General features: G+C 43.7%; 1 protein-coding gene and 1 non-coding gene across 2 annotated transcripts in view; both read right to left on the bottom strand.

The window, feature by feature from the left end:
- C8H13orf42 (chromosome 8 C13orf42 homolog) overlaps window positions 1–18,538 on the bottom strand; it is a 35,623-nt gene that overhangs the window by 1,361 nt on the left and 15,724 nt on the right. Inside the window, exons 2-3 of the mRNA XM_052191239.1 lie at window positions 4,796–4,943; window positions 659–893 (exon numbers count right to left, since the gene is read on the bottom strand). Of these exons, the coding sequence (XP_052047199.1) occupies window positions 659–893; window positions 4,796–4,943 (383 nt within the window). The remainder of the gene's footprint in view (window positions 1–658; window positions 894–4,795; window positions 4,944–18,538) is intronic.
- Window positions 10,875–10,980, bottom strand: LOC127691816 (U6 spliceosomal RNA). The gene has a single exon (XR_007979389.1). It is a non-coding gene; the product is annotated as a U6 spliceosomal RNA (small nuclear RNA).

Here is an 18,538-nt window from a genome sequence, read left to right as displayed (position 1 = left end):
CTTGAGGTGGGCATTGACCTGACCTTGAAGGAAAAGGTCAAGGGTGAGTGCTGGGCCAAGGCTTTACTATGCCAAGCACATTTCTTTTTACCATGGAAGTAAAATGTTATCAAGGAAACACTGATTCCACCAGAGTTGAGCGGCTTGTGAGAGGATAGCTATGGAGTCTGACTAGACCCTTGTGTGCTGTGACATGGCCTAGTGGTTGTCCTGCATGAGGTACAGGAACTGTGAGACTTGGCCATGAGATATAGTCTTAGGAGAGAAGGATGTGTCAGGAGAGGCCACAGGAGCCAGAGGTAGTATGTCCCCACAGGGGCCAGGCCAGCAGGAAGTCCTGCTCAGCAGAGCAGAGCAGAGTTTGGCCACTCACTGTCTTCCAAAGCAGCAATGTCTCCATGTAACGTTGCTTCTTGCTTGGTGCTCTGCTCTGTAGAACCCAAGCTACCTTAGAGATATCCAGAAGGTGTAAGCAGCGGGCCAGAGAGGAAGGGGGCAGAAAGATGGAAGCAAGGCCTGATCGGAGGACAGCCGTGAGCTAGGCTGGGGGAGGGCAGCCTGTGAGAAAACATCTTACCACCACCACCACCCTCACCTTTGCCCTGTAAAATCAACAACTTTAGCACTTGTTCTGGTTCTGTTCATTCCAAGCACTTACTCTTTTTTGTGGGCTTTGGGCTTAAATTTCAAGGTGTTGAAGGCCCCTTCCACAGCCTTGGGCAGGTAAATGGGGTGTCTCTCGAGCCTCCGCTGGGTGCCAGCGGCCCTGTGCTCCGTGCTCCTCCGCAACCGGCTATCGGTAGTGGCATGGGCAGTAATGGCCTCAGAATGTCTGCGCGGTGCCCGTAGAATCCAGTTGGAATGCAAGCTGTGCTCCCGTGAGCTGGTCGCCACTGGAAGAGAGAAGAAATCAAGTGACCTGGGCAGCTGACACCACGCCCCACCCCCACCCCCAGCCCCCCACCCCCTGCTGTCAGGGGAGCAGAAGGTTAAGGAGAGCATGAACAGATGAACAGGCAGGGAATCCACAGCAAAAAGAAGATGGAGCTCACTCTTGGGAGTTCTGCAGGAGGCCTCAGGGGCTGGGGGGCTGGGAGGGTGGGGTGGCAGGGTGCGAAGTCTGACTCTGTAAGCTTCGATTGGGACAGAGCCCAGATCTGTACTGTATATTGTTCTAAGAGATCCTATTTTTGTTAAAAGGAAAATATAAATAAAAATCAAGTGTGTTGAAATCCCTTTGTGAAAGTCATATGCCCAAGTATTAACAGTGGTAGTGACTTACAGAAGGTAATTGGTTTTTAGTTTCTTTTTTAAATTAGTTTTGTTTTAATTATGTGCATGTGAGTGCTCTGAATGGAGCCAGAAGTGGGTGTTGAATCCCCTGAAGCTAGAGCTACGGGAGCCCAGGGTGGGTGCTGGAGACTGAATTCTGGTCCTCTGTAAGGGCACTGTGAACCCGAAGAAGCTGGGCCATGACTCCTAGCTCTTTTACTCTCTGCCGTGCTGTTTGGTTAATTTAATTTATAGTGAACATAGATTATTGGTGCTATTTTGGGGGAAACGGTGCATCAGACACTAATCTGCTCGAGTGAGTTGTCTCTGGGGATTTAATTCAGTTTTTCAGGCTCAGATACTTTTGCCACTGAGCGCTCTCACAAGCTGTCCTATGACCCACTCCTCCCAATGGCAGCTCCCCCTCCACATGCAAACATTTCTGTCAGGATGGAATGTATCCCCCAGCAACAGTGGTGGACAACCGGTCGCCAAAAGATCCCATGTGCCTGAACAAAAACTTGAAAGACTATGGAGTCCTCACCCAAAACTTAGAAAGGAGTAAAGAGTCGCCGGACAGAGCAGCTGAACCATGGAGAGAGGAGGCTGCAGCTGCTGCCTGCAGGCTGTTGGGAGCCAGGAGTCCTCACCTCAGGTGGGGTGGGCTTTCCTGTGATGGATGCAGCTGCTTCTGAGTTTGCCCCTCTCTTTGAAGGTAACCCCTCACCCACACTCCTGTTCATAACCTCAATAAAACTTTATTGGTCCATCAGTTTGGACATTGGGGCAAAGGTTATTTTGGTCTGCCGTGGGTTGTCTGTCTAGGCCCTAGACACTGGGGTAAGCAGACATATTTATGTTCTGTCTTTCCAGGAAAACTCACACAACTCTGACCTTTGCTTTGCTTTTCTCCTTTTGAGATAAGGTCTCACAATGGATAAGGTCTCTTGGTTGGTCTAGAACTCGCTATGGGAACCCACAGAGGTCCTTCTGCCTCTGTCTCTGCCTCTGCCTCTGCCTCTGCCTCTGCCTCTGCCTCTGCCTCTGCCTCTGCCTCTGCTTCTCTGCCTCTCTCTCATGTACTGGGATTAAAGATATGGCCTTTATTATGTTTATGGGGCTTTTGTTTCATTTTCTTTGGGGCAGGAGGATGGGGGGGGGTCACGTAGCCCAGGCTAGCCTTGAACTCTCTTTGTAGCCAAGGATATTCTTAGAATTCTGAGCCTCCTGCTCCTTCCTCTGGAGTGCTGGAATTCTATGTATCATTCTGTGTTCTTACAGTGCTGGGAATGGACTTCGGGACTTTGTGAGCACCAGACAAGCCCTCTTCCAACTGAACAACATTCCCAGCCCTCCACACACAGCCCGTTCATGTCAGCCATCATTTTCATTACAACCATGAGGATGCCTTTGTGTCCTTCAGGACTCTGTCTTCCTTTCCTCAGTTTCGGTGGGTTTCCGGGCCGCTGTCATGGGGGCAAGAGCAGCATGGGAGGCAGAGAATACACTAAGATGCATGTAAGGTAGAGTGATCTGCAGTGGGTGTTGCCCTTGCAACCACAGAAGCCACCATGAAAATGCAGTGCCTGCCACACCAGAGCAACAGGAAACCATGAGCCTATCTTGTGGTGAGATTAGATAATACTCAAGAATGGCCTGATATTTATGCCAATCACCATTGTCTTAAGCTAGACTCTGAACAAAGTCATTGATAAGGTCCACAGTTTGGGGGAGGGGGCGATGCAGATTAAGATAGTAACAGTTCTGGAAAGTAAAAGCGGACTCAGTTCACAAGTGTTGGGACTTCTGCCGTCAGGACAGCATTTCGGTTAGACGTGAATATGAGGAATGATATCGGCTCAGGATCCCCCAAGACCAAGTTCTCAGCATAAAGGAGATGCACTTGCCCCAGAGGGACAGAGGGCAGGGAATACGAGACAAAGGCTATAGGAGACGGAAGATGAGGGAGAAGAGGAAGGGAGCAAGGAGAGGGGGCAGGGATTTTGTCCCCCAGAGTGGGACAAAGGACTGCCTCTGGATAGAGAGTAGACAAACACGCTATGGAAGAAAATGGCAGTTTGTAAAGGTAAAGGGGGAAACTATGTATTAGGATGAGAAATTTAACTTTGATTGAGCATATTGAGCAGGTGATCCATAGGGACTTTTGATTGATTGCTGGACTTCAGTACTTTAATAGTTAGACCTTGGTACTCAGCCGCAGGAGGAAGAAGTGGCCAAATAAGGGACTAGGCTTTGGTGGCTAGCTTTAGGAATGTAACCTAATGTGTCTTAGTAAAACAGAGGGAATCAGGGAGAAGGATAAGGCCTTCCAGAGCCATGTTTGCTCTGCTCAAGGTGGCCAGAGTCCCTTCAGTGAAGTCTTACCCCACCCCACCCTCTCTGGGATCATCTGTGCCTGGGCAGGCACCCTCTCCTCTCCTCTCCTCTCCTCTCCTCTCCTCTCCTCTCCTCTCCTCTCCTCTCCTCTCCTCTCCTCTCCTCTCCTCTCCTCTCCTCTCCTCTCCTCTCCTCTCCTCTCCTCTCCTCCCCTCCCCTCACCTCTCCTCTCCTCTCCTCCCTCTCCTCACCTCTCCTCACCTCTCCTCTCCTCTCCTCTCCTCTCCTCTCCTCTCCTCTCCTCTCCTCTCCTCTCCTCTCTTCTCACCTCTGCCTAATGGTCCACCCTGGGTAGTTTAAAGGCTCAGAGCTGAGTTCAAAGAACTTGTCTGTTTTCTTCCTTTATAAAAGGCCCATACATCAAATACATACTTCTGTGGTTTGTGAGGTTTTGGTTTTGGCTTTGTTGTTTGTATGTATTTGTGTGTGTGACTTCTTCAGTTCATCACCCCTCCCTACTTTGGAAGACAGGGTCTCGCACTATCCTGCAGCTCAGTGATTCAGCTAGTCTGGCTGGAAAGCAAACCCAGGGATTCCCCCAGCCTCTATCTCCCGACCGCTGAGATTTTAGATTCACACCATCACATAGACATGGCTGCTAGGGATTGAACTTTGTTCCTCCAGCTTTTGAGTCAAGAAAGTTATGGATTGAGAGATCTATTCAAGCTCTGAATTATGGAGTTTTGAAACAGAATCTCCTTATGTAGCCCAGGCTGGCCTGCAAGCTCTTGTCTATCCTCCTAGTTCCCATTGCTGGGGTTATAGGTGTGTGCCACCATGCCCAGCACTGCCAGTTTAGCCATTTTGAATGCACCATTAGGTAGTATTAAGAATGTTCACATTTCATATTTCTTCTTCTCATCTTGAAAAACAGAAGTGTTTCCCCTATAAGACAGCTTCTCTATTTAATCATCTCCTCTTGCTTTCCCCCATGGAGTCTTAGGGAAGTCCCACCATGATAGCCTTCGTAAATGAACCACAGATGTAGGCTGGGCATTGACAGTAAGGGTGACTGAGACAAGGTAGAGGGGTCAAGGCTGGGGTGCCAGGGAAGGAGGTCTTCCCAGGAGCCCACTCTCAGCCTTGCCTCCCCCTCACCATGCTAGGTGCCTCTCCCAGGACTCACCATCGAAGTCCACATCTTCATTAAGCGGGTCAGCCTCAGTAGTTCTTGGCCGTTTGTCTGTCTCTAGCTCTGCAATGATGGAGTCAAAGAAGGCGATGGCCTCAGCAACATCGCTGCTGAACTGGGAATATTTCTTTGAGGCTGCTTTCTGTGACAGAGGAATGGAGAGAGAGAGAGAGAGAGAGAGAGAGAGAGAGAGAGAGAGAGAGAGAGAGAGAGTTAGTTGACCGGGAGTTTATTGAATGTCCTCATGTACAAAATCCAGAAACAATGAAAAAATAATATTCCTAAAACTAAATGTTCAAGGGGTTTTGCACTTGTGATGTTTCTGAGGAAAATTTGATGGCCAAGATATAGATTTAATCATGGTACTTTATCGCTGGACAACTGGATTTTTTTAAGGATGAAGTATTATGTACCCACAAAGAAGAAAGGAATCTTGCCATTTGCTGCAAAGTAGTTGGAAGTGGAAGCCATTGTGTTAGATGAAATAAATCAGATACTGCAAGGCAAATACCTGCTATAATCACTCATATATAGACGTTAGCAGATTTTATCTTTGGAAGTAAAGGGCAAACACTGGTCCCCAGGGAGGGGGGAAGGGAAGAGCGAGGGGGGGAGAAACACAAAGGGGTCAATGCAGGCAAAAATAGTTGGACATGAGAATTTCTAGCATTCCGCAGCATAGCAGTGGCTGGAGTTACAATTTGTTGTATGTCTTATAAAGAACCAGAAGAGGGGTTCAAAGACATTCAACAGAAAGAATTAGTGTTTAAGATGGAAATGCCAGTCCATCATCACAATGTGATCATTACATACTGCACACTTGTATCAAATCATCACACTCCAATATCATACCTCATAAATATGCGTACCTAGCACATGTCAATTAAAGAGCTGTAAAGGCTCAGTTGTCTGAGAGTCTTGTGGAAGGAAAGTCTACAGCGGCTGTAGGATTTCTCTTCTCAAAGGGGATCATGAAAGGGAAGAAAGACAATAACATCTATTTCTTTCCTGGTCATTTGTCGCCAGACTCTAGAGAAAATAATTCGCCCTTGTTTTGCCTTAACAGCAGTTGTCAAATTGGAGGAGGTGACTCGCAAATACTAAGAGGCACTCACCTCATGCAAGCCTGGTACTGTGGTGGGATCTACATTGAACTCCAAGTGACATGGGCAGAATAGATGCACGAACTGAGGAAAGACTCCATGAAGAATTCCAGAGAAAAAGAAAGGACACTCTTTGTCAATGTGGACTGTAAGATGAAACATGGAATCTGGATTTTGTGATATGTGTGCATGCATTAACCATGAACAGAACAAAGCTATGGAGTAGAATGTGGGGTGGCATCTCTGGGTGCATGTTGTGATGGACACCTTGTGTGACTAGGAAACACTAATCATGTGATCTCTTTTTTTTTTTTATTTTCTTTTTCTATTTTGGAATTGCAAAGGGCTTCTTATAGGAAAAACTGCCGAAGCACCACAGTACACACATTAATACTTTCTCTGTGGAAGATTATCCTCAGGTGCTTATTGAGAGCAAAGAGGGAGACAGACGGTCAAAGCCTGCTGACAAGGAGAGAAAGTGAGTTCATCCTCCCACAGGCTGTGAGTCTGGCAGCTGGAGAGGATGATGGAGCCAAGGGAGGATTGCAGGACTATAGAGACAGCAGGACACTGACCAGCAGAAAGCAGAGATGCTGCCAGAGCCGTGTCACAGGCACCAAGGACTGGCGTGCATTCAGGACTCCTTCAGGATCAGCTGTAGGCACAGCCTTGACTGAGCCACATTCCTTATTTTCCTTTGTAACTCTTCCATGCTCCTGACTTAGAACAGTGTGTGTCATGGAGTAACAGAAGGTTCTTGCCAGATGCAGCCCCTTGACCTTGGACTTCCCAGCTTCCTGAACTGTAAGGATGAACTCCTTCATAAATTATGAAGCATCAGATTATCTGTTATAGCTACTGAAACTAAGACAAGTTTTGCATTTTGGTGATTTTTTAAAAAAAGTATTACATTCTCAACATTTTTTTATTTTCTATATTTTTTGTTTACATTAAAAATGATCTTCCCTTCCCAGTTCCCCCTCCCATAAGTCCCATAAGCCCTCTTCCCTCTGCATGTTCTCCAATCAACCCCCTCCCTCTTCCCTGTCCCGGTACTCCCCTATAATTCTGGATCAAGCCTTTCCAGGACCAAGGACCTCTCCTTCCTTCTTCTTGGGAATCATTTGATGTGTGAATTGGGTATTCAGAGCTTCTGGGCTAATATCCACTTAGTGACTGCATTCCATGTGTTTTCTTTTCTATCACTTAGGATAATATTTTCCAGTTACAACCATTTGCCTAAGAATTTCATGAATTCATTGTTTTTTATTGCTGAGTAGTATTTCATTGTGTATATATACCACATTTTCTGTTTCCATTCCTCCATTGAGGGACATCTGGGTTCTTTCCAGCTTCTGGCTATTACAAATAAGGCTGCTATGAACATAGTGGAGCATGTGTCCTTATTACATGCCAAGGAATCCTCTGGGTATATGCCCAGGAGTGGTATAGCACGGTCCTCCAGAAGTGACATGCCCAGTTTTCTGAGGAACCGCCAGACTGATTTCCAGAGTGGTTGTACCAACTTGCATTTCCACCAGCAGTAGAGGACTGTTCCTCTTTGTCCTCATCCTCGCCAACACCTGCTATCTCCTGTTTTTTTAATCTTAGCCATTCTGATTGGTATGAGGTGAAATCTCAGGATTGTTTTGATTTGCATTTCCCTAATCACTAATGATGCTGAACATTTCTTAAGGTACTTCTCAGCCACTTGAAGTTCTTCAGGTGAAAATTCTTTGTTTAGCTCTGTACCCCATTTTTTAATAGGGTTATTTGGCTCTCTGAAGTCTAACTTCTTGAGTTCTTTGTATATATTAGATATTAGTTCTTTGTATAATATTGGATATTAGCCCTCTGTCAGATGTAGGGTTGGTGAAGATGCTTTCCCAATTTGTTGGTTGCCATTTTGTCCTTTGCCTTACAGAAACTTTGTAATTTTATGAGGTCCCATTTGTCAATTCTTGATCTTAGAGCATAAGCGATTGGTGATCTGTTCCGGAACTTTTCCCCTGTGCCCATGTCCTCAAGGGTTCTCCCCACTTTCTTTTCTATTAGTTTGAGTGTGTCTGGCTTTGTGTGGAGGTCCTTGATCCAGTTGGAGTTGAGCTTAGTACAAGGAGATAAAAATGGATCAATTTGCATTCTTCTGCATGATGACCTCCAGTTGAGCCAGCACCATTTGTTGAAAAGGCTATTTTTTTTCTACTGGATGATTTCAGCTCCTTTATCAAAGGTCAAGTGACCATAGGTGTGTGGGTTCATTTCTGGGTCTTCAATCCTATTCCACTGATCTACCTGCCTGTCACTGTACCAGTACCATGCATTTTTTAACACTATTGCTCTATAGTACTGCTTGAGGTCCAAGATACTGATTTCCCCTGAAGATCTTTTGCTGTTGAGAATAGTTTTAGCTATCCTGGGTTTTTTGTTATTCCAGATGAATTTGAGAACTGCTCTTTCTAACTCTGTGAAGAATTGAGTTGGGATTTTGATGGGTATTGCATTGAATCTGTATATTTCTTTTGGCAAGATGGCCATTTTAACTATATTAATCCTGCCAATCCATGAGCACGAAAGATTTTTCCATTTTCTGAGGTCTTCTTCAATTTCCTTCTTCAGAGACCTGAAGTTCTTGTCATACAGATCTTTCACTTGTTTGGTTAGAGTCACACTAAGATACTTTATATTGCTTGTGGCTTTGGTGAAAGGTGTCATTTCCCTAATTTCTTTCTCAGCCTGCTTATCCTTTGAGTATAGGAAGGCTATTGATTTGCTTGAGTTAATTTTATAACCGCCACTTTGCTGAAGCTGTTTATCAGCTGTAGGAGCTCTCTAGTGGAGTTTTTTGGGTCACTTAGGTAGACTATCATAGCATCTGCAAATAATGATAGTTTGACTTCTTCCTTTCCAATTTGTATCCCTTTGACCTCCTTATGTTGTCTAATTGCCTGAGCTAGTACCTCAAGTACAATATTGAAAAGATAAGGAGAAAGGGGGCAGCCCTGTCTAGTCCCTGATTTTAGTGGGATTGCTTCAAGTTTCTCTCCATTTAGTTTGATGCTGGCTACCGATTTGCTGTATATTGCTTTTACTATGTTTAGGTATGGGCCTTGAATTCCTGTTCGTTCCAAGACTTTAAGCATGAAAGAATGCTAAATTTTGTCAAATGATTTTTCAGCATCCAATGAAATGACCATGTGGTTTTTTTCTTTGAGTTTGTTTATGTAGTAAACTGCATTGATGGATTTCCATATATTGAGCCATCCCTGCATCCCTGGGATAAAGCCTACTTGATCATGGTGGATGATAGTTTTGATGTGTTCTTGGATTCAGTTGGAAAGAATTTTATTGAGTACTTTTGCATCGATGTTCATAAGGGAAATTGGTCTGAAGTTCTCTTTCTTTGTTGGATGTTCGTGTGGTTTTGGTATCAGCATAATTGGGGCTTTGTAGAAGGAGTTGGGTAGTGTTCCTTCTGTTTATATTTTGTGGAATAGTTTGAAGAGTATTGGTGTTAGGCCTTCTTTGAAGGTCTGATAGAATTGTGCACAAAAACCATCTGGTCCTGTGCTTTTTGTGGTTGGAAGACTTTCTATGTCCCTTTCTATTTCTTTAGGGGTTATGGGACTGTTTAGATGATATGTTTGATACTGATTTAATTTTGGTATTTGGTATCTGTCTAGGAAATTGTCCATTTATTCCAGATTTTCCAGTTGTGTTGTATATAGGCTTTTATAGTAGGATCTGATGGTTTTTTTTTTTTTTAATTTCCTCAGTTTTTGTTGTTTATCTCCCTTTTCATTTCCAATTTTGTTAATTTGGATACTGTCTCTGTTCCCTTTGATTAGTCTGGCTAAGGGTTTATTTATCTTGTTGATTTTATCAAAGAACCAGCTCCTGGTTTTGTTGATTCTTTGTATGCTTCTCTTTGTTTCTACTTGATTGATTTCAGCCCTGAGTTTGATGATTTCCTGTCTTCTACTCCTCCTGGGTGAATTAGCTTCTTTTTTGTTCCAGGGCTTTCAGGTTTGCCATTAAGATGCTAGTGTATGCTCTCTCCAGATTCTTTTTGGAGGCACTCAAGGGTATGAGTTTTCCTCTTAGCACTGCTTTCATTGTGTCCCATAGATTTGGGTATGTTGTGCCTTCATTTTCATTAAATTCTAAAAAGTCTTTGATTTCTTTCTTTATTTCTTCTTTGGCCAGTATCATTGAGTAGAGTATTGTTCAGCCTCCATGTGTATATGGGCTTTCTGTTGTTTTTGTTGCTATTGAAGACCACTCTTAATCCATAGTGATCTGATAGGAGTCATGGGATTAGTTCGGTCTTCTTATATTTGTTGAGTTCTGTCTTGTGACCAATTATATGGTCAGTTTTGGAGAAGGTACCATGAGGTGTTGAGAAAAAGGTATATTCTTTTGCTTTAGGATGAAATGTTTTATATATATATATGTTAAATCCAATTGGTCCAATGCTTCAATTAGTTTCTCTGTGTCCCTGTTTAGTTTCTGTTTTTCTGATCGGTCCATTGAGGAAAGTGGAGTGTTGAAGTCGCCCACAATTATTGTGTTAGGTGCAATGTGTGCTTTGAGCTTTAGTAAAGTTTCTTTTACAAATGAGGGTGCCCTTGCAATAGGTGTTCAGAATGAAGAGTTCTTCCTGGTGGATTTTTCCCTTGACCAGTAAGAAGTGTCCTTCCGTGTCTCTTTTGATGACTTTAGGTTGAAAGTCAATTTTATCTGATATTAGAATGGCTACTCCAGCTTGTTTCCTGAGACCATTTGCTTGTGAAATTGTCTTCCAGCCTTTTAATCTGAGGTAGTATTTGTCTTTGACACTGAGGTGTGTTTCCTGTAAGTAGCAAATGTAGGGTCTTGATTACTTATGCAGTCTGTTAGTCTATGTCTTTTTATTGGGGAACTGAGTCCATTGATGTTAAGAGATATTAAGGAATAGTGACTATTATTTAAAAAATATGGAACTGTTCATGAATTTGCATGTCATTCTTGTGCAGGGCCCATGCTAATTTTCTCTGTATGTTCCAATTTTAGTATATGTGCTGCCAAAGTGAGCACCATTCCCAACATTTTAATAGCAATGTTGTATTATAGTCTGGTGCAAAATATACATCTTTTAATCTTTTTTCCATTGTATGAAATGTGTACCTTTTCCTCTTACCTTTCCAGCAATTTTGTTATGAAATGCCTAGCTTTTACTGTTGTGGTGTATCCTTCCTGTCATTTTCTAAAGCTCTAAATTCTGTGGTTAGTCGTGCATGGTAAACTTTGAAAATTCACAGCTATTGTTTCCTCACGGCTCCTCAGCCTCTGTGCCTCTGACTGCATTTGATTCAGTCCTTACGGTCACCCCACTTCCCAGTGCTCTGCTGACTCTTCTTGTTGACTTGGCTTAGACTGTTCTCATCTTCCATTCTGTCTTCACCTTTGCTGATGACTGCCCTGGCCGTGTGGTGTCTGCTAACAAGCCATAGTTGGGTCTCTGTTGCTACAAGAAAACACCGTGATACTAAAACCAACTTGGAAAGGAAAAGGTTCATTTCATCTTACAGCTTTTAGTCCATTACCAGCAACATCAGGCCAGAAATTCAAGGCAAGAATCAGGGACAGGAACTGCAGCCAAGACTATGGAGGGGTGCTGCTTACTAGCTTGATGTCATGCCTTGCCCAGTCTGCTTTCTTACAGCACATGGGTGTGTGTGGGGGGGGGGGCGCACCAGTCCAGGAGCACCACCACCCATTGTGAGCTGGATGAGCTCCCACATCAATCATCAATCAAGAAAATACCCACAGGCTTGCCCATGGGCCAACCTGGTGGGTGAATTTTTTCTCAACGGTGATTCTTTTCCCAAATAACTCTTTTTTTTTATTCGATATAATTTATTTACATTTCAAATGATTTCCCCTTTTCTAGCCCCCCCACTCCCCGAAAGTCCCGTAAGCCCCCTTCTCTTCCCCTGTCCTCCCTCCCACCCCTTCCGAGTTCCCCGTTCTGGTTTTGCCAAATACTGTTTCACTGAGTCTTTCCAGAACCAGGGACCACTCCTGCTTTCTTCTTGTATCTCATTTGATGTGTGGATTATGTTTTGGGTATTCCAGTTTTCCAGGCTAATATCCACTTATTAGTGAGTGCATACCATGATTCACCTTTTGAGTCTGGGTTACCTCACTTAGTATGATGTTCTCTAGCTCCATCCATTTGCCTAAGAATTTCATGAATTCATTGTTTCTAATGGCTGAATAGTACTCCATTGTGTAGATATACCACATTTTTTGCATCCACTCTTCTGTTGAGGGATACCTGGGTTCTTTCCAGCATCTGGCAATTATAAATAGGGCTGCTATGAACATAGTAGAGCATGTATCCTTATTACATGGTGGGGAATCCTCTGGGTATATGCCCAGGAGTGGTATAGCAGGATCTTCTGGAAGTGAGGTGCCCAGTTTTCGGAGGAACCGCCAGACTGCTTTCCAGAGTGGTTGTACCAATTTGCAACCCCACCAGCAGTGGAGGAGTGTTCCTCTTTCTCCGCACCCTCTCCAACACCTGCTGTCTCCTGAATTTTTAATCTTAGCCATTCTGACTGGTGTAAGATGAAATCTTAGGGTTGTTTTGATTTGCATTTCCCTAATGACTAATGAAGTTGAGCATTTTTTAAGATGCTTCTCCGCCATCCGAAGTTCTTCAGGTGAGAATTCTTTGTTTAACTCTGTACCCCATTTTTTAATAGGGTTGTTCGGTTTTCTGGAGTCTAACTTCTTGAGTTCTTTATATATATTGGATATTAGCCCTCTATCTGATGTAGGATTGGTGAAGATCTTTTCCTAATTTGTTGGTTGCCGATCTGTCCTCTTGATGGTGTCCTTTGCCTTACAGAAACTCTGTAACCTTATGAGGTCCCATTTGTCAATTCTTGCTCTTAGAGCATACGCTATTGGTGTTCTGTTCAGAAACTTTCTCCCTGTACCGATGTCCTCAAGGGTCTTCCCCAGTTTCTTTTCTATTAGCTTCAGAGTGTCTGGCTTTATGTGGAGGTCCTTGATCCATTTGGATTTGAGCTTAGTACAAGGAGACAAGGATGGATCAATTCGCATTCTTCTGCATGCTGACCTCCAGTTGAACCAGCACCATTTGTTGAAAAGGCTATCTTTTTTCCATTGGATATTTTCAGCCTCTTTGTCGAGGATCAAGTGGCCATAGGTGTGTGGGTTCATTTCTGGATCTTCAATCCTGTTCCATTGATCCTCCTGCCTGTCACTGTACCAATACCATGCAGTTTTTAACACTATTGCTCTGTAGTATTGCTTGAGGTCAGGGATACTGATTCCCCCAGATTTTCTTTTGTTGCTGAGAATAGTTTTAGCTATCCTGGGTTTTTTGTTGTTCCAGATGAATTTGATAATTGCTCTTTCTAACTCTGTGAAGAATTGAGTTGGGATTTTGATGGGTATTGCATTGAATCTGTATAGTGCTTTAGGCAAAATGGCCATTTTAACTATATTGATTCTACCGATCCATGAGCATGGGAGGTTTTCCCATTTTTTGAGGTCTTCTTCCATTTCCTTCTTCAGAGTCTTGAAGTTCTTGTCATACAGATCTTTCGCATGTTTGGTAAGAGTCACCCCAAGATACTTTATACTGTTTGTGGCTATTGTGAAGGGGGTCATTTCCCTAATTTCTTTCTCAGCCTGCTTATCCTTTGAGTATAGGAAGGCCACTGATTTGCTTGAGTTGATTTTATAACCTGCCACTTTGCTGAAGTTGTTTATCAGCTGTAGGAGCTCTCTAGTGGAGTTTTTTGGGTCACTTAGGTAGACTATCATGTCATCTGCAAATAATGATAGTTTGACTTCCTCCTTTCCAATTTGTATCCCTTTGACCTCCTTATGTTGTCGAATTGCCCGAGCTAGTACCTCAAGTACAATATTGAAAAGATAAGGAGAAAGGGGGCAGCCTTGTCTGGTCCCTGATTTCAGTGGGATTGCTTCAAGTTTCTCTCCATTTAGTTTGATGCTGGCTACCGGTTTGCTGTATATTGCTTTTACTATGTTTAGGTATGGGCCTTGAATTCCTGTTCTCTCCAAGACTTTAAGCATGAAAGGATGCTGAATTTTGTCAAATGCTTTTTCAGCATCCAATGAAATGACCATGTGGTTTTGTTCTTTGAGTTTGTTTATGTAGTGGATTGTATTGATGGATTTCCGTATATTGAACCAACCCTGCATTCCCAGGATAAAGCCTATTTGATCATGGTGGATGATCGTTTTGATGTGTTCTTGGATTCGGTTGGCAAGAATTTTATTGAGTATTTTTGCATCGATGTTCATAAGGGAAATTGGTCTGAAGTTCTCTTTCTTTGTTGGATCTTTGTGTGGCTTTGGTATCAGCGTAATTGTGGCTTCGTAGAAGGAATTGGGTAGTGTTCCTTCTGTTTCTATTTTGTGGAATAGTTTGAAGAGTATTGGTGTTAACTCTTCTTTGAAGGTCTGGTAGAATTCTGCACTGAAACCATCTGGTCCTGTGCTTTTTTTGGTTGGAAGACTTTCTATGACTCCTTCTATTTCTTTAGGCTTTATGGGACTGTTCAGATGGTCTAGTTGGTCCTGATTTAATTTTGGTATTTGGTATCTGTCAAGGAAATTGTCCATTTCCTCCAGATTCTCCAGTTGTGTTGAGTACAGGCTCTTGTAGTAGGATCTGATGATTTTTTGGATTTCCTCAGTTTCCGTTGTTATGTCTCCCTTTTCATTTCTAAGTTTGTTAATTTGGATACTTTCTCTGTGCCCTTTGGTCAGTCTGGCTAAGGGTTTATCTATCTTGTTGATTTTCTCAAAGAACCAGCTCCTGGTTTTGTTGATTTTTTGTATGGTTCTCTTTGTTTCTACTTGATTGATTTCGGCCCTGAGTTTGATGATTTCCTGCCTTCTACTCCTCCTGGGTGAAATAGCTTCTTTTTGTTCTAGGGCTTTCAGGTGTGTCATTAAGTTGGTAATGTATGCTCTCTCCATTTTCTTTTTGGAGGCACTCAGGGCTATGAGTTTTCCTCTTAGCACTGCTTTCATTGTGTCCCATAGATTTGGGTATGTTGTGTTTTCATTTTCATTGTGTTCTAAAAAGTCTTTAATTTCTTTCTTTATTTCTTCCTTGACCAAGGTATCATTGAGTAGAGTATTGTTCAATTTCCACGTGTATGTGGGTTTTCTGTTGTTTCTGTTGCTATTGAAGACCACTTTTATTCCATAGTGATCAGATAGGAGGCATGGGATTAGTTCTATCTTCTTATATTTGTTGAGGTCTGTCTTGTGACCAATTATATGGTCGATTTTGGAGAAGGTACCATGAGGTGCTGAAAAAAAGGTATATTCTTTTGTTTTAGGATAGAATGTTCTATATATATCAGTTAAATCTAATTGGTCCAAAGCTTCAATTAGTTTCATTGTGTCCTTGTTTAGTTTCTGTTTTCCTGATCGGTCCATTGAGGAAAGTGCAGTGTTGAAGTCACCCACAATTATTGTGTTAGGTGCAATGTGTGCTTTGAGTTTTAATAAAGTTTCTTTTATGAAAGAGGGTGCCCTTGCATTTGGAGCATAGATGTTCAGGATTGAGAGTTCTTCTTGTTGTATTTTTCCTTTGACCAGCAAGAAGTGTCCCTCAGAGTCTCTTTTGATGACTTTGGGTTGAAAGTCAATTTTATCTGATATTAAAATGGCTACTCCAGCTTGTTTCCTGAGACCATTTGCTTATAAAATTGTCTTCCAGCCTTTTACTCTAAGGTAGTGTTTGTCTTTGACCCTGAGGTGTGTTTCCTGTAAGCAGCAAAATGTAGGGTCCTGTTTACGTATCCAGTCAGTTAGTCTGTGTCTTTTTATTGGGGCATTGAGTCCATTGATGTTAAGAGATATTAAGGAATAGTGATTGTTACTTCCTATCATTTTTGACGTTATTTTTTAAATTTGATTGCTTAACTTCTTTTGGGTTTGATGAAAGGTTACTATCTTGCTTTTTTCAGGGTGAAGTTTCCCTCCTTGTATTGGTGTTGTCCTCCTATTATCCTTTTTAGGGCTGGGTTTGTGGATAGATATTGGGTAAACTTGGTTTTGTCGTGAAATATCTTAGTTTCTCCATCTATGGTGATTGAGAGTTTTGCTGGATATAGTAGTTTTGGTTGGCATTTGTGTTCTCTTAGAGTCTGCATGAGATCTGCCCAGGACCTTCTAGCCTTCATAGTCTCAGGTGAAAAGTCTGCTGTGATTCTGATAGGTCTTCCTTTATATGTTACTTGGCCTTTTTCTCTTACTGCCTTTAATATTCTTTCTTTGTTTAGAACATTTGGTGTTTTGATTATTATGTGACGGGAAGTATTTCTGTTCTGGTCCAGTCTGTTTGGAGTTCTGTAGGCTTCTTGTATATTCATGGGCATCTCTCTCTTTAGGTTAGGGAAGTTTTCTTCCATAATTTTATTGAAGATATTTGCTGGCCCTTTAAGTTGTAAATCTTCACTCTCATCTATGCCTATAATCCTTAGGTTTGGTCTTCTCATTGTGTCCTGGATTTCCTGGATATTTTGGGTTACAAGCTTTTTGCATTTTGCATTTTCTTTAACTGTTGAGTCCATGGTTTCTATGGAATCTTCAGCATCTGAGATTCTTTCTTCTATTTCTTGTATTCTGTTGTTGATATTTGCATCTCTGTCCCCTGATTTCTTCCCAAGGCTTTCTATCTCCAAAGTTGTCTCCTTTTGAGTTTTCTTAGTTGTTTCTACTTCTGATTTTAGATCCTGGATGGTTTTGCTTAGCTCCTTTACTTGCTTGTTTGTGCTTTCCTGTAATTCTTTAAGAGATTTTTGTGTTTTTTCTTTCATGACCTCAGCCTGTTGACCAAAGTTCTCCTGTATTTCTTTAAGAGATTTTTGTGTTTCGTCTTTCATGACCTCAGCCTGTTGACCAAAGTTCTCCTGTATTTCTTTAAGTGTTTTTTGCATTTCCTCCTTGTTGGCTTTTGTATTCTCCTGGATTTCTTTCAATGATTTTTGTGTTTCCCTTGCAAGGGCTTCTAACTTTTGATCCATTTTCTCCTGAATGTCCTTCATGTGTTCCTGTACCAGCATCATGACCAGTGATTTTAAATCCAAATCTTGTTTTACTGGTGTGATGGGGTATCCAGGACTTGCTTGTAGAGGAGAATTGGGTTCAGATGTTGCCATATTGTCTTGATTTCTGTTAGTGACGGTCCTGCGTTTGCCTTATGCCATCTAGCTCTCACTGGTGTTACTTGGTCTTGTCAGTGCTGGACTCACCAGTGCAAGCTGCCCCTTCCCCGTTGGCCTCTGGTGCACAGCTTACACCCTGCACTGCCTGTAGACAGGGTGCTGTTGTCCAGGCTGTTCAGATCCCGAAGCAGGCACCTGAAGGCTCCCGCTGGGGCCCGCAGGATTTATTGGAGCACACCGACTTCTCCCAGCTGGCCGCCCGGAAGCCCCCACTAGCCTCTTGAGGGACCTGGAGATGTGGTGCGGCCACCCAGGCTGATCTGAAGCGGAGAGAGTTGACCTGAGGGCTTCTGCCTGAGGCCTTGCCCCAGATTGTGTCTGTGGACCAGATGGAGCCCGTGTGCACCCCCAGGGAGCACCGACGGTGTATGCTGCTGTGACCTCCCCTGTGTTCCGCTCACTCTGCTGGGCAGCCGATTTCCCCAACCGTGCTGGCGCACACTAGGTTAGCCTTGTCGCCCAGGCCCTGAGTCCAGGCAAAAGCCTGGGAGGCCAAGGTCCGAGCAAAGTTCCCCTAGGGCTATGACTGTTATTTGGGTCCTCCAGGTGACCCGGATGGCGGGCGTGCGCGTCCACGCTCCCCGAAAGCACCGGGAGAGTCTGTTGTGCTAATAACCTCCTGGGCGGGTTGACATACAGATGGCCCACCAAGCCGCCCAGTTCTTGGGGTCAGTCCTGTGGCTTTTGGGGCCTAGACCCCCGTTTTGTTAGCCTCAGGCTACTCTTGTTAGCCGTCTCTGCCCTCCCGAGCACTCTGGGTCCTGTAGGCAAAATGGCGGTGCGTGCGCCGGCCAGGGCAAAAAAAACTCCTGGCTGGGTTGGCGCCCCGATGGCCACTCGAACAGCCCAGGGCCTGGGTGCAGGCCAACACCTGTCAGGCTCAGACCCCTGCGGTGTTGGGCCTAGGATTATGTTTGTGTACCTCAGTCTGTCCGATCTCTGGAGCCCGGAATCAAGATGGAGGTGAGTCTCTCCTGACTGGCGGGAAGCCGAGTTCTGAAGTGGCTTCCGTGCAGCGAAAGGCTCCGCAGAACCGCAGCTGCTTGCCGCCCGGCTGGTCAGCGAAGGTCAGTGGTCGTGGGCGCAGGGCCTAACTGGACCCTGTGTCGCCTTGGTTCCACCGCTGATGGCCCTTCAGCTGGACCAGCTACTGCTGCCGCCGCCGCCGCCCCTGAAGCCCCAAATAACTCTTATGTCAAGTTGACATTAAATCTAGCCAGCACAATTGATCCCTTGTCAACTTGACACATAAACATATCACTACTCAACTATAACATTTCTTTGTTATTTCCCCCAAGATCTCATAGAGACATTAGTATTAACATCTCTCTCTATATATATATGTG

The sequence above is a fragment of the Apodemus sylvaticus genome, chromosome 8 (assembly GCF_947179515.1).
Source record: "Apodemus sylvaticus chromosome 8, mApoSyl1.1, whole genome shotgun sequence".
Classification (NCBI taxonomy): domain Eukaryota; kingdom Metazoa; phylum Chordata; class Mammalia; order Rodentia; family Muridae; genus Apodemus; species Apodemus sylvaticus.
Note: the sequence above shows the minus strand (reverse complement) of the source record. Positions and strands in the feature narration are given on the sequence as shown.